The sequence below is a fragment of the Brassica napus genome, chromosome C4 (assembly GCF_020379485.1).
Source record: "Brassica napus cultivar Da-Ae chromosome C4, Da-Ae, whole genome shotgun sequence".
NCBI lineage: Eukaryota > Viridiplantae > Streptophyta > Magnoliopsida > Brassicales > Brassicaceae > Brassica > Brassica napus.
The window spans coordinates 19,491,492-19,510,855 of NC_063447.1; the positions used below are offsets into that span (position 1 = coordinate 19,491,492).

A 19,364-nucleotide genomic window follows, 5' to 3' on the forward strand; every position below is an offset into this window, starting at 1 on the left:
AAGAGAGCAAAAGGAGTTTTATTCCGAATCCGCGTATGAGTGTTACAACAAGGTAGAAGCCTTGGCTATGAGAGCTGTCGGCGAGATTCCTAGTTCTAACAACCTAAGACTGCAAAACCTAGTTGAGTCGCAGCTCGAAATAACAAAAACGGAAAGTTGTCTAATTGCTCTAAGCGCTAAGTTTTCTCTGAAAAAATCTCCACCCATGCCTCTCGCCTAGGACTCCTTATATGCTGGCTCCTAGGTCGGTTTACGCTTTTCCTCTTCTGCCCTTAAGCCATCATAGCAAAAAAATGGAGATATTCCATTTTTTCCGATCATCGTAATTATCTTCAAAATTTCGTATTTATCCGCGGAGACTTGACATTTATATTTCCTTGCGAACTAAGCGTAAACCGTCATGCGGCTTACGGGCTGTTGGTTAAGAAATCATAAGTTGGAACTCGAGTCATGTCTTAGGTCCCTTTGGGCCGTCTTCTGACTCGAAGCGTTTATTACGGCTTCTTTCGATAAAGAACGAACTTTCTGCGGTTTTTACCGTAAAGTTTGATCGATGACTTAGAATGGCGGGAAACATGAAATGGGTTCGCTACGGTCTTCGGCAGATAGCATCGAAGGGTAGACGAGAATGCATGGACTAATGTTGTATCGACATTTCGGAAGAGCTCGGTCGCTACGTAGCGACCGAGCTTGGCTCGAGCTCAGTCGCTATGTAGCGACCGAGCGGAACAGACGCTCGGTCGCTACGTAGCGATCGAGCCAAACACTCGTTCGGTCGCTGCGTAGCAACCTTTTTTGAGCTCTTGTCCGATGTCTCGTATTTTCTTCGCAAAGCTTTTCGCAAGGAAGAATATTTTCCGAAGATTTAAATTTCGTAAAAACGTTCATGCCGATTTTTATGGACTTTCAGACATTGATTCCGTCGTGACCGATTTTGACCCCAACTGTTAGCCCCCCCAGCTTGTTAGAACCATGAGCTTCTTGCGTGAGGTTCTAGCGAGTGGCTTGGCAAGTTAGGCAAGTTAGGTGAGTTAGGCGGAATTTATGGTCGAAAAGGTCTGTGGTAAGTGGTCTTCTCGCTCTTCTAAAAGTAGAACGCGATAAGAATGGGGCTGCGCCTTATGACGGCTCCCTACGTACCCTTGTTGAAGGGATCAAGCCTTTCGTAGTTCGTCTTGGAGTTAAGGTTTGTATGACTAGTTTTCCAGCGAGACCTTTACGGTCTGGTTTTTATGTAGAGGTTATCAGGTGTGTTGCTGCCGATGGCATTTTATATGGGTGTAGAAGGAAGACTACGAGTTGCCATCTCGTAATCTAACTCTGTGTGAACTGCTATATCCGTGATCTGTTTCGAGAGTTTTCCGCAGTGTGTAAACTTGCGGGATTTCTGAAGACGCTCGAATATTGGCAAAGAGACAATTTTTGGGATCTCATATCAAGGTTTTTGATACTATGCCTAGAGATGTTAGAGAACAGTGCGCTGGGTTTAGGGCAAGACCTAGGTTTACTCCTGGTTTTAGAGGTTGCGATGACTAATTTGACTTACGTATCCCGATTCAGTTTCATCCTGATTCCATACCGATTTAAAGTCCGCGATAGGTTCTCGGCTTATACGACTTGTATGGTTGGAACCAACCATCTATCCAAGGACAATTTTTAAGCCTCCCGGAAGTGCTGACCAAAAATTTTGGGTTTCTTTTATAGCACTATTATCCTTGTGTCGGACGTACGAGAGTCATCTCTACGAGATGGCTAAGTCTGTTTAGGACGTTAAGAGTTTGTTGTGATCAGCAACAAACTTAATGGTTAAAATTACCGTTTCGAGTCTTCGCGAAGGATATGTTTTGAGAAGATGTTAGTGCGTATGACTGTCTGGTCTTCCAAGAAAGTGTTTTTATCGAGGAAGGAAATTTCGTCAAAGAATGAATCTTCAGGCATCTGCGACGTCTCGCGATGCTGAAGATTTGTTATTATTTCGTATGCCGCGTTTCGTGCTTGAAATGTTCGCGGGTTTGAAGATGTTTCGCGATGTTTCAATGGATTAGTCTTAGCCCTGTGTTTGGGAAACATTCTGGTTTGACTACGGATGTTCGCAGCCAGAATTGTTGTTCCTGTTTGGATTTGATTTGTGATCGAGGAGTTAGGACCAAGGGGTCGCGTAAATTTGTCCCCAGAAAGAGGCATCCTCCTATACCGTGCTTTGTGTGGTGTTGGCCTTCCGAGATTTCTTTCGTGTCTATTTGAGGATGTTCCATATAGCTATAGGAGCTCTATTACGAGTTTTCCTTACATGCCGCATTTTAAGAGTAAAACACAGCGGGCTTAAAGTGAATCGTAGTATATGGAACTTGGTCGATTTTTGACAAGTGGAACCTTTTCGTTAACTGTTTGGTTGTTAGGACTGAGTTTTGTTATGACGAATTTACCGTATGATTCCCGTTTTTGGGTAGTACGATAATTGTTTGTGTAATCGTTACTTGGCGTTTCAAGAAAAATTCCGTATTACCGTTTAGCCGTCAAGTTATTGGAGCGGTGGTCGCTCAATTGTTTTGGCTTTGCGTGAAGGTTGTGCTCAGCTTTATAGCCAAAGACGTTGTTGCCAAAGGATTAGACCATGACACTTTCGTGCTGTCAATAAGGTCAAGTGGGTTAGAATCGTCCTTAAAGGGGATGCTGTAACCTAGTTCGGCTTCGAAGGAAAGGCGTAATTGGGCGAGTGACGAATGGTGTTTATCGAGATAGATAGGCCGAGTATGCCCATGGTGGTAGAAAACGTTTTCCCACTTTAGGATTAATTTATACGATGAAAGTTTCGTATAATGTTTCCTTTATTCGTATGGAAGTTGTTTCCTTTGTTTCTGAGGGAGATAAAGCCTAAGAAGCTCGATACAGAGCCCGAGCGGAGTCAGTTGCGGGGTGATTTCCTGCTCGGACGTGACCAAGCGGATGCCAGTGAGTCACGGGGCAAAAGAATGAGACCTTTCAGATCGTGGTGCGAGGAAGTAAAGTTTATATTGGTCGTCCAATGTCGGATCATACATCTTGGTTTTTTGCTATACGGAAAGTACTTTTTCGTAAAAGCTGTTACGTTTACTTTCGAAAGTTACTTCGTATGACATGATCTGATTATACGAAGAATTTTTTGCGTAAGTAACGGGCGACCGGTTTTTACGAATTTATTAAATTGGCGCGACATATGGAGATGTCAAAATAATGATGTTTCCGCGGATTTTTGAAAAACGTTTTCGCTTTTGTTTTTATTCTTCGGTGAAAGTTTCTCTGAGTCACTCTTGGAGTTTTACCAAAGGTTATTTCACCGAGATCTAGTCGCGAAACGTTTTTGCAGGTTTCTTGAATGAATCAGTTAAACAGCGATAGACTTAGTCGACGAGCGGGGAGGACGTGTTCTCATTGTCGTATTTTCTGTTACTTTTGTTCTTGATTTTGCTTTGTCGCAAATGTTTTTGATGTTTTTTCGTGCGTCGGTTGGTTCAACGGAAAATGAGAGTGATGCTTTGATGCCTGAAGAATTCTCATATAATGATTCTTATACGAAACTCGTTTTATCAAATCGGAAAAGATCTTTATGACTTCAGCAAATCATCGATTTTCATTCTAAAGTTTGGCAGAGGTTTTCTAAACGAATGATTGCGATGATAGATGTTGTATAGTCTTTGAGAATTTTCCAACATGGTTTGGATCAGTTCCTATCGTTTAGACGAATCTCAGATTGTCGTTTGCTTTTAGGATGATCTTGACGAGACATCGCATTGTATGAATATTTTTCCGCATATTTCTACGAGAGTTTGCTTTGTCGAAAGCGTTTTCTTGTCGTAAGGGTTTTCTTGATCTTGACGAGACATCGCATTGTTTGAATATGTTTTTGAAGTATGAGAGTATACGAGTATAGTATACGCACCTACTCCGTCCTTTTTTTCTCGAGGAATAGAATGATCGACAGTCCGAGTCGGTTTGAAGAAGACGCTTGGACTGTGATTTGGTTGTTTCCAGGTTGAAGACTTGGAATATGTCGGTTCCGAAAGAATTGCCAGAAACGAATCGGTTTTAAGACGACGTTCATGTCTCTAGTTTTTTCTCTCCTTAGGAAGCGAGCTTGATATGCGTGGCGATCGTTTCTCGATTTTCGGAGAGTTTAAATCGGTTTGCAAGATCTGGCCGAACAGTTATGGGACAATATATTGAGACAGGAAAAATCACCTAAGACTTAGTTCGCTAGACTATCCACCTAGGTTTTACGTTACCTAAAGTTCTATGGCAGTCTCAAAGGTATTTTTATTTATTTGTAATTTCCTACGAAAACTCCAAGTCTGATTTCAAAAATTTCAAGTCGCAAATACCTTAGTTCTCTCGAAGATGCAGTTTTGTCTCTTCTCAGTTTTGCTAACTCATTTGCCCTTCTCTTTTTGTGTCTTGGTCATTTGCAATTCGTAGCGACCGACCGAGTGTCTTGGTCGCTCAATACGTAGCGACCGACCGAGTGGCTTGGTCGCTCAATGCGTAGCAACCGACCGAGTGGCTAGGTCGCTCAATACGTAGCGATCGACCGAGTGTCTTAGTCGGTCAATATGTAGCGACCGACCGAGTGGCTTAATCGCTCAATACGTAGCGACCGACCGAGCGGCTAGGTCGCTCAATACGTAGCGACCGACCGCGTGGCTTGGTCGCTCAAACGTAGCGACCGACCGAGTGGCTAGGTCGCTCAATACGTAGCGACCGACCGAGTGGCTAGGTCGCTCAATACGTAGCGATAGACCGAGTAGCTAGGTCGCTCAATATGTAGCGACCGACCGAGTGGCTTGGTCGGTCAATACGTAGCGACCGACCGAGTGGCTAGGTCGCCCAATACGTAGCGACCGACCGAGTGGCTAGGTCGCTCAATACGTAGCGACCGACCAAATGACTTGGTCGCTCAATACGTAGCGACCGACCGAGTGGCTTGATTGCTCAATACGTAGCGACCGACCAAGTAGCTAGGTCGCTCAATACGTAGCAACCGATCGAGTGTCTTGGTCGCTCAATACGTAGCGACCGACCGAGTGGCTTGGTCGGTCAATACGTAGCGACCGACCGAGTGGCTAGGTCGCTCAATACGTAGCGACCGACCTAGTAGCTAGGTCGCTCAATACATAGCGACCGACCGAGTGTCTTGGTCGCTCAATACGTAGCGACCGACCGAGTGGCTTGGTCGCTCAATACGTAGCGATCGACCGAGTAGCTAGGTCGCTCAATACGTAGCGACCGACCGAGTGTCTTGGTCGCTCAATACGTAGCGACCGACCGAGTGGCTTGGTCGCTCAATACGTAGCGACCGAACGAGTGGCTAGGTCGCTCAATACGTAGCGACCGACCGAGTAGCTAGGTCGCTCAATACGTAGCGACCGACCGAGTGTCTTGGTCGCTCAATACGTAACGACCGACCGAGTGTCTTGGTCGCTCAATACGTAGCGACTGACTTAGTGTCTTGGTCGCTCAATACGTAGCGACCGACCGAGTAGCTAGGTCGGTCAATACGTAGCGACCGACCGAGTGGCTTGGTCGCTCAATACGTAGCGACCGACCGAGTGGCTTGGTCGCTCAATACGTAGCGACCGACCGAGTGGCTAGGTCGCTCAATACGTAGCGACCGACCGACTAGCTAGGTCGCTCAATACGTAGCGACCGACCGAGTGTCTTGGTTGCTCAATACGTAGCGACCGACCGAGTGTCTTGGTCGGTCAATTTTATGACAGTTATTCCGCAAAATGTTATCGATTTTAATTTTACGAAAGTTGTTTCATAAAATGTTGTCGAGCTTAATTCTTGCGAAGGTTATTTCGCAAGATGTTGTCGAGCATAATTTTTACGAGATTTGTTCCGTAAAGAGGTTTTCAAGTTTTGGCTGTACGAGAGCTGTGACGAGGCTAATTATTGCAACTAAACTTAGTCAGAAGTTTTTCTCTTATCCGTGGGATTGATCCGTGGAAGTTTCGAGCAGTTTTTTTTTTTTGAAGTAAGATTTAGGTGACAAACAGCGACAACTCGCAGAGTTTATTACTATGAAAGTGATACTTGAATTCTTACGAAATCTTAGGCTTCAGAAAACATTTTAGCGGTGGGGATACAATCTCCCGTTTTGCTTTTTTTTTTTAGTCTTCGTCAGCCGTTTTAGGTTTCGAGTGATTCTATAGAAATCAACTTCGTTTCTCTGAAAGTTATTTTGAAGAAGTACAGCCGTGGGGGTTTTGTAACCGATTTGCTGCGCTTCCATTTTCTACGATTAATCTAGGGTTTTTTCCGAAAGATATTCGGAAGAAGTACAGCAGCGAGCTATGTACCTGATTCGATGTGCTTCTTTTTCCGCGATTAACCTAGGGTTTTTCTGCGGTAGGGGAGAGCAAGTTTTACTTTTCCGAAAAGCTTTCGGAAAACGTGTTTTGGTAAAACCCTTATGCGTTGAGACTTTTTTAGTTCGGTAATGAGCCAAACTTACGGGTTTTGATAAAATTTATTGTTTCCCTTTACGTTTAGACAGAGAAATCGCGAGCTCGTTTCGTTGCACTTCCTATGGCGAAGAGTCGCGGCTAGGTTTTCGATTTTCTCAAGAACTGTGGCGTTTGCCTAAGCGTTCGCCGCAGGCACCGTGGCGGCTGGAGTTGTCTTACCAGCGTTATTGCAAACTGCGATTTTGTCTTTCGTATTTCCAGACATTGTTTTTATCAAGCGTTTTGCGTCTATGAGTTTGAGTAATCCGTCGCCCCCCTCCTTCTAGCGCCAAACTGTGGGAACCGAAATTCGCACTGTCGATTTCCGTTTAAATTAGGAAAGTTAGGAAAACCCTAATTTCCCAGAGGTCTCAGATATCTTTTAAACCACACACCAAACAATCAGAACACGCAATTAAAGACGAAAAGAAATAAGAAATCGTAAAAGAGAGCAAAATGAGTTTTATTCCGAATCCTCGTATGAGTGTTACAACAAGGTAGAAGCCTTGGCTATGAGAGCTGTCGGCGAGATTCCTAGTTCTAACAACCTAAGACTGCAAAACCTAGTTGAGTCGCAGCTCGAAATAACAAAAACGGAAAGTTGCCTAATTGCTCTAAGTGCTAAGTTTTCTCTGAAAAAATCTCCACCCATGCCTCTCGCCTAGGACTCCTTATATACTGGCTCCTAGGTCGGTTTACGCTTTTCCTCTTCTGTCCTTAAGCCGTCATAGCATAAAAATGGAGATATTCCATTTTTTCCGATCTTCGTAATTATCTTCAAAATTTCATATTTATCCGCGGAGACTTGACATTTATCTTTCCTTGCAAACCAAGCGTAAACCGTCATGCGGCTTACGGGCTGTTGGTTGAGAAATCGTAAGTTGGGCCTCGAGTCATGTCTTAGGTCCCTTTGGGCCGTCTTCTGACTCGAAGCGTTTATTACGGCTTCTTTCGATAAAGAACGAACTTTCCGCGATTTTTACCGTAAAGTTTGATCGATGACTTAGAATGGCGGGAAACATGAAATGGGTTCGCTACGGTTTTCAGGAGATAGCATCGAAGGGTAGACGAGAATGCATGAACTAATGTCGTATCGACATTTCGGAAGAGCTCGGTCGCTACGTAGAGACCGAGCGGAACGGACGCTCGGTCGCTACGTAGCGATCGAGCGGAACACGCGTTTGGTCGCTGCGTAGCGACCTTTTTCGAGCTCTTGTCCGATGTCTCGTGTTTCCTCCGCAAAGCTTTTCGTAAGGAAGAATCTTTTTCGAAGATTTATTTTTCGTAAAAACGTTCATGCCGATTTTTACGGACTTTCAGACATTGATTCCGTCGTGACCGATTTTGACCCCAACATCAGTCATGATCTCAAAAGGAAGGTCCCAGTCTAGAGGTTGAACGACTGGGGCACTGATCAAGACTCCTTTTATCGTGTGGAAAGCAACCAAGCAATCGCTATCGAACTCGAACATGGTGTCCTTGCACAGCAGCCTAGTGAGTGGTCTTGCAATTTTTGAGAAATCCTTGATGAACTTCCTATAGAAACCGGCGTGTCCCAAGAAGCTTCTGATTCCCTTGACTCTGGTTGGTGGCTGCAAGCTCATCGTCACCTCGATCTTTTCCTTGTCAAACTTGATCCCCTTCTCTGAGATCATGTGTCCGAGGACAATCCCATATTTGACCATGAAGTCACACTTCTCCCAGTTAAGCACCAGATCTTTCTCCTCGCATCGCTGCAACACCCTACACAAAATTTTCAAACATACAGAAAAGGAGCTTCCATAGACACTTAAGTGATCCATGAAAACATCCATTTTTTCATCAACCAGGTCAGTAAAAGTAGACATCGTGCAACGTTGAAATGTCGTAGGAGCATTGCACAACCCGAATGGCATCCTCCTATAGGCAAACGTGCCGTTTGGGAATGTGAACGTCGTCTTCTCCTGATCATCTAGGTGGATGGGAATCTTAAAGAAACCTGAAAAACCATCTAAAAAACAATAGTATGGGTGCTTAGCCAATCTTTGAAGCATTTGATCAATGAAAGGGAGTGGAAAGTATTCCTTGCGAGTCGCAACATTCAATTTACGAAAATCAATGCACATGCAATGTCCAGTTACAGTTCTAGTAGGGATCAATTCATTCTTTTCATTTGTTATGACAGTTATTCCACCTTTCTTAGAAACTACATGGACAGGACTAACCCAATTGCTATCAGAGATGGCATATATTACACCAGCCTCTAGAAGTTTCATTATCTCTTTCCTTACAACATCTTTCAGATTCGGGTTTAACCTCCCCTGATGCTCTACAGAAGTCATTGGTTCATCTTCTAGATGCATCCTATGCATGCACAAATCAGGTGAAATGCCAGCTAGAGAATACCCTAATGCCTTACGATATTTTCTTAGCTCACACAAGAGTTTAGCAGTCTCAACATTATTTCGCTCAAAGTTCACAATGACAGGATAGGTGGAATTTTTTCCCAAGAACGCGTACCTGAGCCCCGTAGGGTAGGGAGGGATTTGAGCTCGATGTTTGGGGCTTTCAGCTCACTCCATGGATCGTCAAGTTGTATGTTCGGCATAGTTGTCTTTTGGGAACTGCTGCTCCGACTGTACTACTCTGATTTCTCTCGTCTTTCTCCCCCAAACTTAGATAAGTGACTAGCTTTTCCATGCTTTTGGCAGAGTCAAGTATCTTGTTGTAGCCAATCCGCGTCCACGTTCTTGATGTTGGGCTCAGTCTCAGCTCGGATCAGGGCCAGTTCAAGTGGTTCATCAGTTAAGATTGCCTCAATCATTCCCTCTTGAGGGAACAGTTCCTGATCTTCGTCTTCAACTGAGTAGGTCTGCGCATCTATCATCGGCTGCTTCAGCAACTTGTTCATCTCGAACTTCATCGCAATGTCTCCAAGGTGAAGATCAATCCTTCCTTGTCGAACATCAATAATCGCACCAGCTGTGCATAAGAAAGGACGGCGCAGGATGAGTGGATCTCTTGGTTCTTCGTCAAGCTCTAGAACCACAACATCTGTTGGAACAAAGGTGTTGCCTACTCGGACATGGAGATCTTCCAGAATACCCACCGGTGGCTTAACTGATCTATCCGCGAACACCATGGAAATTCTTGTTGGCTTGAAGTCTGTGAACCCAGTCGCTTTGCCACAGAGTGAGGCATGAGGTTGACACTGGAGCCCAGATCGCAAAGAGAACAAGCGAACACTGTTTTCCCAATCTGCATCGAAAGAACAAATTTTCCTGGATCACCCAATTTCTTAATTGGCCTGTTCTGAAGCACTGCACTACACTCCTTCGAAACCAACATAACCTCACTGTCTCGAGTTATCTTTCCTGAGACCAAACCCTTCATCAAACTGCGCATAAAAGGAATCATCTGGATTGCATCAGTCAGAGGTAACTTGATAGTTAGATCCTTTAGCATCTTCTTACACTTCATCTCGTCACGATCCTTCTGAGACTTTTTTGTGGGAACAGGGTATGGAACCTTAGGTGTGTATTCGCGCGTAGGAACAGGCTTAACAGGTGTAGCGGCAGGGGCTGGATCAATCTCAGCAGGCTGTTCTGTTTCCTCGTCAGAGAGAGGAGCAGCTTCGGATCGCGGTTGCTCGCCCTCCTTTTGCTTTCCCTTCTCTGCCGCTGTTAGCTTCTTAGTGGCCGCATCTGGTAGTCTCCTTCCACTCCTCAGTTCAACTGCACTGCATTCTTTAGGATTCTTATCGGTCTTTCCAGGGAGATTACCTTGCTGCCTCTTCACACTCTCATCTGTCTGAGCGATCTGAATGTCCATCTGCCGCATATGGCTAGCGACATTTTCATATTTGGTGCTCAGGTCATTGAACATATGGTTCATTATGGAGTTGATGTTTGTGGTGACCTAATTCAACGTTTTCCCTTGAATTTGCTGACCCTGGAGCAGCTGATGCATCATCGTCATTGGACCCTTCATCTCGTCTTGCGGAGCAGTCGTAGGTGCATGAGCAACCTGTTGACCAGTCTACTGCTTTTGGTTCTGGAACTGGTTGTGATACGCCTGGCTCAGAACATAGGTTCTTCCTTGGTAACCCTTCTGATACCCTATGTTCTGTCCTTGATTGTTCTGTGCGTTGTCAACTGGTTTGTCTAGCTTATAGTACGCAAAGAGATGAGCGTTGTTCCTCATGTTAGGGTTCGGGTGGTAGTTCTTGTACTGCCATCGTTGTCCATTGACATAGCTCACCTCTTGGTTATCGTCCACAGTGTTGTCTGCTTCTGGTGCAGCTTCTTTCATGATGAACACTTGGCTCTGATTGCCCTTTATCAGCCGGTCAACCTTTGCCGCTAGATCGTCTATGCTGTTTACGTTCTTGGAGCGATCTTTCTCCTTGTTCTTGTTTAGTGAGCTTGACATATTCTCGATCAGTGCGAATGCACCTGGTGTTGTTTTAGTCATGAAATCTCCATTACTCGAGGAATCTTGAGCATTACGAAACTCATAGCTCACTCCATCATAGAACACTTCCAGTATGTAATCGTCCTCAAACCCATGGTGAGGGCATTCCCTTCGGTACTCCTTGAAACGCTCCCAAGCATCATAGAAAGGCTCGTCAGTCTTTTGCTTAAAATTGGAGATATTATGCCTCAGAGCCGCAGTTTTGGACTTCGTGTAGAAGTGACTTAAGAACGTTGCTCAGACATGTTCCCATGTAGTGAGGGAACCGGTTGGGAGAGAGTCTAGCTAGCGAGCTGCTTTCCCACCAAGAGAGAGTGGGAACATGGTGCATTTGATGTAGTCTTGTGCCACTCCATTTGCGCGAGAGAAGTTGCAGACTCTCTCAAAGTTCTTGATGTGGTCCATCGGAATTTCAGCTGCGAGGCTGTTGAACATCTTTTTCTGCACCAGGCCGATCAAAGCAGGCTTGATCTCATAATCCTGTCGAGTGCAAGGAGGGGGGTTGATGGCGGAGCGGGTGGTAGGGAAGTTCTGCGGGAGGTTCCGCTCTCCGATGGGAGCGCCTTGTTGCTCAGCTGGATGTGCAGCAAGTTCAGACGCTGCTTGCTGAGTAGCTTGTTGTGCATTGATGGTCTGTTGCATCTGCTACATCTGTTGTTTCATGAGCACCATTGTAGCAGTGAGATCATCCTGGTCTCTATTATCACCCATTGTGGTGTTAGTAGGCCGCGGTTGTTGACGATTATGTCTTTAAATCTTGCGAGCTCTTCGTTGCTAAGCGTGAATAATGGTCCTTGTGCGTTGCTCCGAGTATGTCTATTGGTCATGCACATGGATCATTAGTTGCAACAAAGAGAGAAAATCAAGTTAGATGTCTTAGACTATATATAGAACTGGAAAATAAAGGTAAAAATATTTGGTCCCATCGCAACGGCGCCAAAACTTGATACACTAAAATTAAACATTTCCTACTGTCAAGTTAACAGTGGTAATTGTAGTATTTAAGATTCAATCCAAAGGACCAGTCTACACTTTATTTTTAAGAGTTTTCAACTTAGCAAGAACTAATGGTGGGGTTTTGATTTAAGTAGTGACGTGCAAGTAAAGTAAATGATTGAAAAGAGTAAGTTCAAATTATAGAGAAGCCAGTCTAGGGTTTCTTATCTGGTGTTGATGCTATACCAAACATTTATTCAAGCGCAATGCAGCACAATCTAGAACACGGATCAATCGAGTAGAACAGCCCACTGTCGTGATGCTGCTCCATTTGCGGATCGACCTTGACACCTAAAATCTCGTTTGGATCATGGATCGACTACAAGCAATAGAAATCAAGTCCGATAGGATCACCGAGCACCCTAATATCTACTTTCGCTGACTAGGGATGCTCGGCTCATTCAATCAATATCAAGTTATCTACTACAAGGTTAATGAGCAGGTTAAACCTAAGATCTAGCAGTAAGTGATCAGGTTAAAGCTAGCATTAAGAACAGAGATGAACAAAGACACAATATGATCGCTTATTTATGTTTAGCTTTTACGACCAACACCCTAAAACCCTAGACAAGCTAGCCGACTACTCAGCCATTAAACAAGATGAACAAGACATAATAACTGAATGATACTGCATATAATACCAGAGAGAAATCAATAGGGTTCAGGATGATATTCTTGGTGAGAAGAGGAGCCGTCTCCTTTACAATAGCAAAACCCAATAATAAGTCTAGGTCTTCTTGCAAAACTAGTGTGAAAAGAAAATAAAGATATGGATGTTTTTTTATATGGAGGCGCCACCGACTTCATAGGAGGGAGTAAGTGATTAGGGCAAATCTTTGAAAGACATGGAAACTTCCATAAATGTCGGGGAACAATCGGCTGGCTGCTCCTAGTGGGATCAACCGTCAGACTGCTCCGCATGATTGTTCCGCGGGGAAATGCTCCAATTCTTGCTCCTTTCTTCATGCTCCTTCCTTCAACTCTTTAGCCTACTCCGGACCTGAAATGACTCGAAAAAGACTGGGCTAACTCGATAAAGCATTGAAAACAAGTTAGAAAACATAAGTACAATGGTGCCAAAAACACCATATATCAGAAAGTCATCATGTGAAAGGATTTTGGTTCAACACTGACTGAGCCCTCTTTGAAATGGTACATCAACTTGCCTAATTGATTGATATGTTTCGTTGCAGCCCTAACCGACCAATTCGTAAGACAATTTTTGAGCAGCAAGAACCTAGAAAAGATGGCCTACGATCTCTTTACGAGATGCTACAACATCAAGCTGGATCACTGTGTAGCTATATAGCACAATTCGACTAAAAAAATGTATCCATCCCGTAGATAACGCCTCGGCATGCTCCATGGCTCGAAATCTGTACAAGTAACTGATAAAGTATCAATGCATGACCATGAAAGATGTTTTGTCCCGAGCTTGGGCATATGTAATGTAGGATGAAGATTCTACATATCGACTCAAACATTCCCAAAAGAAAGAATTATATGTGACAAAGAATGAGAAAAGCGACAAAGATAACCCTATCAGAAGCCTGGAAAAAGACAGGAAGCATGAATCGTGGCATATACCACAACCAACAATATAAAAAGCCAAATCAATGGAAGTGTCAACATGGCCAGACATCTCCAATATCTTCATCTCAAAATTTGAATCGGTCAATGTTCTGAGGTAGATGGATCCATAAGTCAAGTGGTTTCAAAAGATGAAAGAACCCAAAGAATTCTGAAACCCAAACCGGTGGTTCAAATTCTACAATGAACACAGTCATAAAATAGATGATTGCATCTCACTTAAGATAGAAGTCAATGAGTCAATGAGCTACTAAATAAAGGATACCTCTGGAAATTTCTTTCCGACAAAGCACAAAATATTTTTAACAATAAAGAAGAGAAAAACAAACCGGTCAGAACTACTCATGTCTCCCTACCTAGGCATGATAGGTAATTAATGTAATATTTGGTGGCTCCAAAATAAGTGGCATCACGCATGCATCGGTCAAGAAAAGCACCATAAATGCCAAGAATATTCACGAAACGGGATCGCGAAACGCATGCTCCTGGGAAATGACGAAATAACACTATAAAAAATATTTACATTCTTAGCACATGAAATATGTGCTTAGAATGCTACATATGTACCCAAAACATTTTTTTGACACTAATAAATGTGAAGTTCTGATAGCAATACATGGATGATAATATTAACTTAACTATAACATTCGATTTACGCTATGATGTACCTATAATGACATTGATATAATGCTATAATTTGAAATAAAATAATTAAAAATTAATTTGATTATTTAATTAAAATTAATATATAGAAATTAAATCAAAAATTAAATATAATTAAAATTTTATTTTACTTATTAATTAAAATCAGCTTACAAATAAAATAAGTTTTACAAAACTAAACCAAAAATTAAAAAAATTAAGTAAACCAGAACAAATTAAACCAAACACTAATTAAACACACAGTAAACCAAAATCTAATTACCAAAACCTAAACCTAAGCCACTGCCTTCCTCAAGCACCACCGCATCTGTTACGTCTTGCTTCCGTGGCTTGTGCTTCATGCCTCAGCCTCAAAACACCTTTCTCTGAACCGCATCTACCTCTGCCTCCGTGTCTGATTAGTCACTACCACCATCTCCGCCGCCTCGTCTTCTTCCTCTGTCATCTCCGCACCACCTCTGCTGCATCTTCTTCTTCCTTCTTCATGATGTCATCTCCTTTCACGCCTTCATCATCTCCACTGAACCAGAGGACGAGGCTTCACAGAGTAGGCGTCAGGGAGGAGAAGGAGCCATCCGGATAGGAGGAGAGGATGAGCGTATAGGAGTAATGTGTATTTGCAGATTGAAGTGGAGAAGAAAGACTTTGTGGTGGTGAGTTTTCAATGGAAAAGAGAGAAGAGATAAGAGTTGTCCAATGAGGAAAGAGAGAAATCACAAATGAATGTTTTTGAGCCATTGGATTAAAAATCAGTGGTCAAAAATAATAATCCTTCTTGTGCAAGATCAACCAATGAGAAGAGAGTACTGAGATCACAAAAGAATGCTTTTGGGCCTTTGGATTAAACCAATCAATCAATGGCCAAAATAATTCCATGTTTTTATGATTAACCAATAAAATAATTTATTTCATTTATTGTTGTTAATAATATCAGTTGTATAAATAATTTTTTTTTTATGTTTAATGTTTTATTATTACTAGTTATATATTTTAGATTAATTTTTTTAACAAAAGTAAAAGTTTATATTAAAATATGAGGTTTTAAATTTTAAAATATTATATTTGATGTTTTAAAAAAGAATATGTAGTTTAAAAATATATAAAAACAAAATTTATAATTTAAGATTGTGATTATGATTTAGAGTTTGGTGATTTAGTTTAAAAATAAAAGAAAATTTAAAGTTCAATGGTTACTTATGTTTAGAGTTTGGAGTTTGGGAATATGGTTCGTTTAAAGTTTAATGGTTACTTAAAGTTTAATGTGTATAAGTTTATGGTTTAGGGTTTAGGGTTTGAAAATAGTGGTAGGAGTTAGTTTTAGAATATAAAATTTATTTTTTGAAGTTTATAATTAATTAAATTTAGTGTTATGATGTAAGGTTTGGAGTATGGGGTTTGGGATTTAGAATGAAATTTGAGCATAAAATTTGAAAATTAGCTAGATTTGTAATTTATATGTAATTTATGTGTTAAGTTTGGTGTTTAAGTTGGAAATATTAGTTTTACTGAGTAGATTTATAATTTAGGGTACATTACATATATATTTGGGGTTTGAGGAATAGGGTTTGTATTTTAGATATAGGGTTTGGAATTTGATTTTTTTTAATTTAGGAGTTATAAATATTAAAATGAAGTATTAAATATAAATGTTAAAACTTAGTTATAAAGTTAAAGTTATAAAACTAAAGAATTTTGGAAATTACAAATTATGTTTAGATATAAAAAGAGTTTATGATTTGGTATGTAGTTTAAGTTTAGAGTTTTGGTGTCCGAAATATAATGTTTGAAAATATTTGTTTTTAGCGTTAGAAAAATGCTATTATATGATTTTGATAGAATTATTGAAGTCGCTTAATTAATATATTTGGCACTTAAGTTTAATTTTTTGTTAAGTATTGGCGGGATCAATAATTTTATCTTCCCGCTCATCTAATTTTCAAAATAACATTAATTAAGTGGTATTTTAAGTTTCGCTCTATCACATCGTTTATCTAATAATATTATAAAGTACCAAAATTTCAAACTCATCTAAGATAGCAGTTCAGTATAACGTGATATAACAATGTGAACCTTTTTTTGTAGTGTAAGCTTCACATCAAAGGGGCATGAGAAAGTCATGGCTCCTCACCATGATATCCTGGTCGTGTCTCTCAAGGTGATAAATTGTCTGTACTACGAAACGAGAAGAAAGCAGTAGGAACAATAATCAAAAGAAGTCTTTTTATTGTCGAAAACTAGGTTACATATTTTCATATTCTGAAATATGCAAGAATTTCTATTTAGTAGATTTTTTTTCTGTTTTATTTGGAGACACTAATGGAATATACTATATTAGAATACATAAACAAATCTTCTATATCTAAATATTTTTTTATATTTTATATTATTGTAATGCATATTATATTTTCATCATTTAACTTTCAAAACAACCACTTAACTAAAGTAAAATATTTTGAATTTATGATTTTACATTATATACTTTTTTTTTTTACGTCAAAAGGCCATTCTATTACGTTATATACTTATAGTAGGATGTAGAGACTAATAAATATGTGGACGGATCTTTACAATTGTATTAAAATTACTCTTTGTAAAATCAAATAGTAAAAATATTTGGCATATCAAAATAAGAATTCAGCTTTTATATACAAATTTAAATTTTTTAAAAAATCTCATCTACAAATAAAGTAAAAAACACTAAAATGATTATTTAAATTTAAATTTTATGTTTTTAAGCACGAGTCACAATCTAATGTCATTATAAAAAAAATGTTTTATACATTTAGATGAATGGAAAACCAAAATTGTTTATAAACATTAAAACGTTATTGTTTGTTACACGAGTTTTTCGTAGATACAATAGATCACTGAATAGGTACGCCAAAAGAAAAGAAAAGAAAAGAAAAACTGTATTCTTGTTCGTGTGACTGCGGGTTTCATTGTAGTTACCGGAACCAGCTTTTAAGAAATCCATAGTAAATTAAATTATGGCGTGAGTACTTAACGAAAGTTACATACATATAATTAAACAAACGGTAGAGCAAAAGAAAAGTACTTTTTTCAAAAAAAAAGAAAAGAACTTGAGATTACCAAAAAAGAAAAGAAAAGAAAAGTACTTGATTTTTTTGTATCTGCTAATACATTTTATTTGTTTTTATTCCACTATATTCATTTTCGATATGGTTTGTAAAAAGGAAAAAAAGCTCTTCAATAATCCATTGTTTTTATTTGTATATATATATTTGCACTTATTAGGGTAGCCTTAACTCAAGTATCTAGTCTTATATTGTGCTAAGAATACTAATCCGAATAAAATTGTTACTATCTTTTGATTTGCACAAAATTTAAGAATTATCAGTCAACGTAAGAAGGCCTCTTGCATGTTAGAAACTGGTAACACTTGTTGAAAATACGTGACAATTACAGTTACAATTAAAATGGTGATTCCTCTTTGTCTTTCATCTAGACGCCACCTAGAGAAGAAAATAAGAGACGAAAAATATGTCAATCCAATGGTAGAATTGTATATAATAACATTCCAAAGAGTAGTGAACAAAAAAAAAAAGTGAACAAAAAAAAAAGTGAACAAAAAAAAAAAAACATTCCAAAGAGTAAAGAGCGATGAATAAGCCTTTTTCAGTCCAAAGTAAAAAGTACGGGCGTTCAATCGAGATTTTGGTTTTGTTTTTTTCTAGTGAAGGTGATTAAGTTAATTCATTTAAGCAATATAAAGTTTTTTTTTAAACATCATTCATTTATATATTTAAGCAATATAAAGTTATAGTGTTGTTCTCTGGCTAACTCTCTTTTGGTCACTGTTGCTTTTCTTGCAGGGTCTCAGCGTTTGCTTGGTACTTGGGCCATCTAGGATGAAATTGTTGTTTCTAACAATCTGTATAGCTTAGCTTGTCATAGTTTTGGAGCTGGATTAAACCTGTTTGTTGTTTAAGCGTCTTTTTTTATTCTTTTTGGGACATTTAGCCACCCAATTGCTTTATCAAGCAGAATGGGATTCAAGGTAGCTTGTATCAATTGCACATTGTTCATCAATGAAATTCACATTTTATCAAGTTGTAGTTAATTTTTTTTTGAACTAAGTATTTCAGTTTTGTTTAGAATAATAGATCGTTTTATCCTGATTGAGAAGGAGAAATTTGACGTACCGTAATCTCTTGTTGTCTTGCATTTGAAGCATTCAACCCTGCTAGCGTAGTTATGAACCCCACAACCGACCCTTGGACAAACCCAATCGCCAGTTTTCCAGCCGGGAGGACAAGCCCCGGCATCATTCCCGTAAGCAACCATTTGAGCTCCGTAGTACTGATCTGTATACTCGACTTTGATCATTCCACATCGATAGCAACTTGTGCGGCTTGCGTAATTGTGACTCCCACAATTCAATGCACCACAATACCAATCACCAGCCAAAACCTCAGTCCTGTTGTACAAGTACGTTGACACATCTACCCCTCCAAACTTGGGGTATCCACATTTCTGGCATGCTTCTCTTTTTTTGAAGTTTGCGTGCTGACACGCCCCACATAGCCAGTCTCCTCCAGTCCAGCTCATCTTTCTATATATAAGTCTCTAAACACCTGAAAAGTTTACTTATAGTATTTAGCCAATATACTCAAAAAGTAAAATCTTATATATATGAAGGAGACTGGATTTAAAGAGAAGGCCGAACCTGAGAAGACACAAGAGACTAGTAAGCTAAAGGAAGTGGTGGAATTGGTTGTTTGAGGAACATGGCTTTATATAAGCATTATCATGAGAATGTATATTTAGGTAGATGCTGATTCCATCAACTTTCTCTGCAACATGAGGACATTGTAAAATAAGTTAAACTAAGAAATTAACACGGATGAATTAGCCTTGTGATGTGGCGAGGTGGTCAACCAAATACATGGTAGTGTTCGGTCGACTCGGATTCGAGTTGTCCAACTGCGGTTTCGATTATAGTTGGCCAGTATGCCTTTAATAGCAAGAATTCTCAAGCTTCACAGGCTCCGGCTATTATTTTGAGCGTCGGCGAAAGATCCCGTATATTCATATATATTAATTAAAAGCTTAAGAAAATATCATAATTTTGAATTTTTTGTAATTTAATTTCCAAATGTATCAACTAAAGTTTCTGGATGATCCAGTCATATTGGGTTTGTGGCACCATTATCATGTCCA

The 19,364-nt window shown here is 40.2% G+C and overlaps 2 protein-coding genes and 1 non-coding gene across 5 annotated transcripts; 1 reads left to right on the forward strand and 2 right to left on the reverse strand.

The window, feature by feature from the left end:
* Positions 1 to 9,174: 9,174 nt before the first annotated feature.
* LOC125585867 lies at positions 9,175 to 10,292 on the reverse strand. The gene is made up of 2 exons (XM_048755577.1): positions 9,735 to 10,292; positions 9,175 to 9,672 (listed from the first exon to the last, which is right to left on the reverse strand). The coding sequence occupies exons 1-2, from the start codon at positions 10,290 to 10,292 to the stop codon at positions 9,175 to 9,177; spliced, it is 1,056 nt and encodes a 351-aa protein (XP_048611534.1).
* A 730-nt stretch (positions 10,293 to 11,022) lies between these two features.
* On the forward strand, positions 11,023 to 11,129 carry LOC125586660. Its single transcript, XR_007323196.1, has one exon. It is a non-coding gene; the product is annotated as a small nucleolar RNA R71 (small nucleolar RNA).
* A 1,416-nt stretch (positions 11,130 to 12,545) lies between these two features.
* Positions 12,546 to 19,096, reverse strand: LOC106365616 (zinc finger Ran-binding domain-containing protein 2). 3 transcript variants are annotated; one of them, XM_048753909.1, is made up of 3 exons: positions 18,871 to 19,096; positions 18,347 to 18,778; positions 12,546 to 13,306 (listed from the first exon to the last, which is right to left on the reverse strand). In XM_048753909.1, the coding sequence occupies exons 2-3, from the start codon at positions 18,750 to 18,752 to the stop codon at positions 13,221 to 13,223; spliced, it is 492 nt and encodes a 163-aa protein (XP_048609866.1). In that variant the 5' UTR covers positions 18,753 to 18,778; positions 18,871 to 19,096; the 3' UTR covers positions 12,546 to 13,220. The 3 variants fall into 3 exon arrangements, with proteins under 3 accessions (XP_048609866.1, XP_048609867.1, XP_013660511.1); XM_048753910.1 differs by lacking the exon at positions 12,546 to 13,306 and adding an exon at positions 14,288 to 16,355; XM_013805057.3 differs by lacking the exon at positions 12,546 to 13,306 and adding an exon at positions 17,535 to 17,656 and having other exon boundaries at positions 18,871 to 19,095.
* Positions 19,097 to 19,364: the final 268 nt, after the last annotated feature.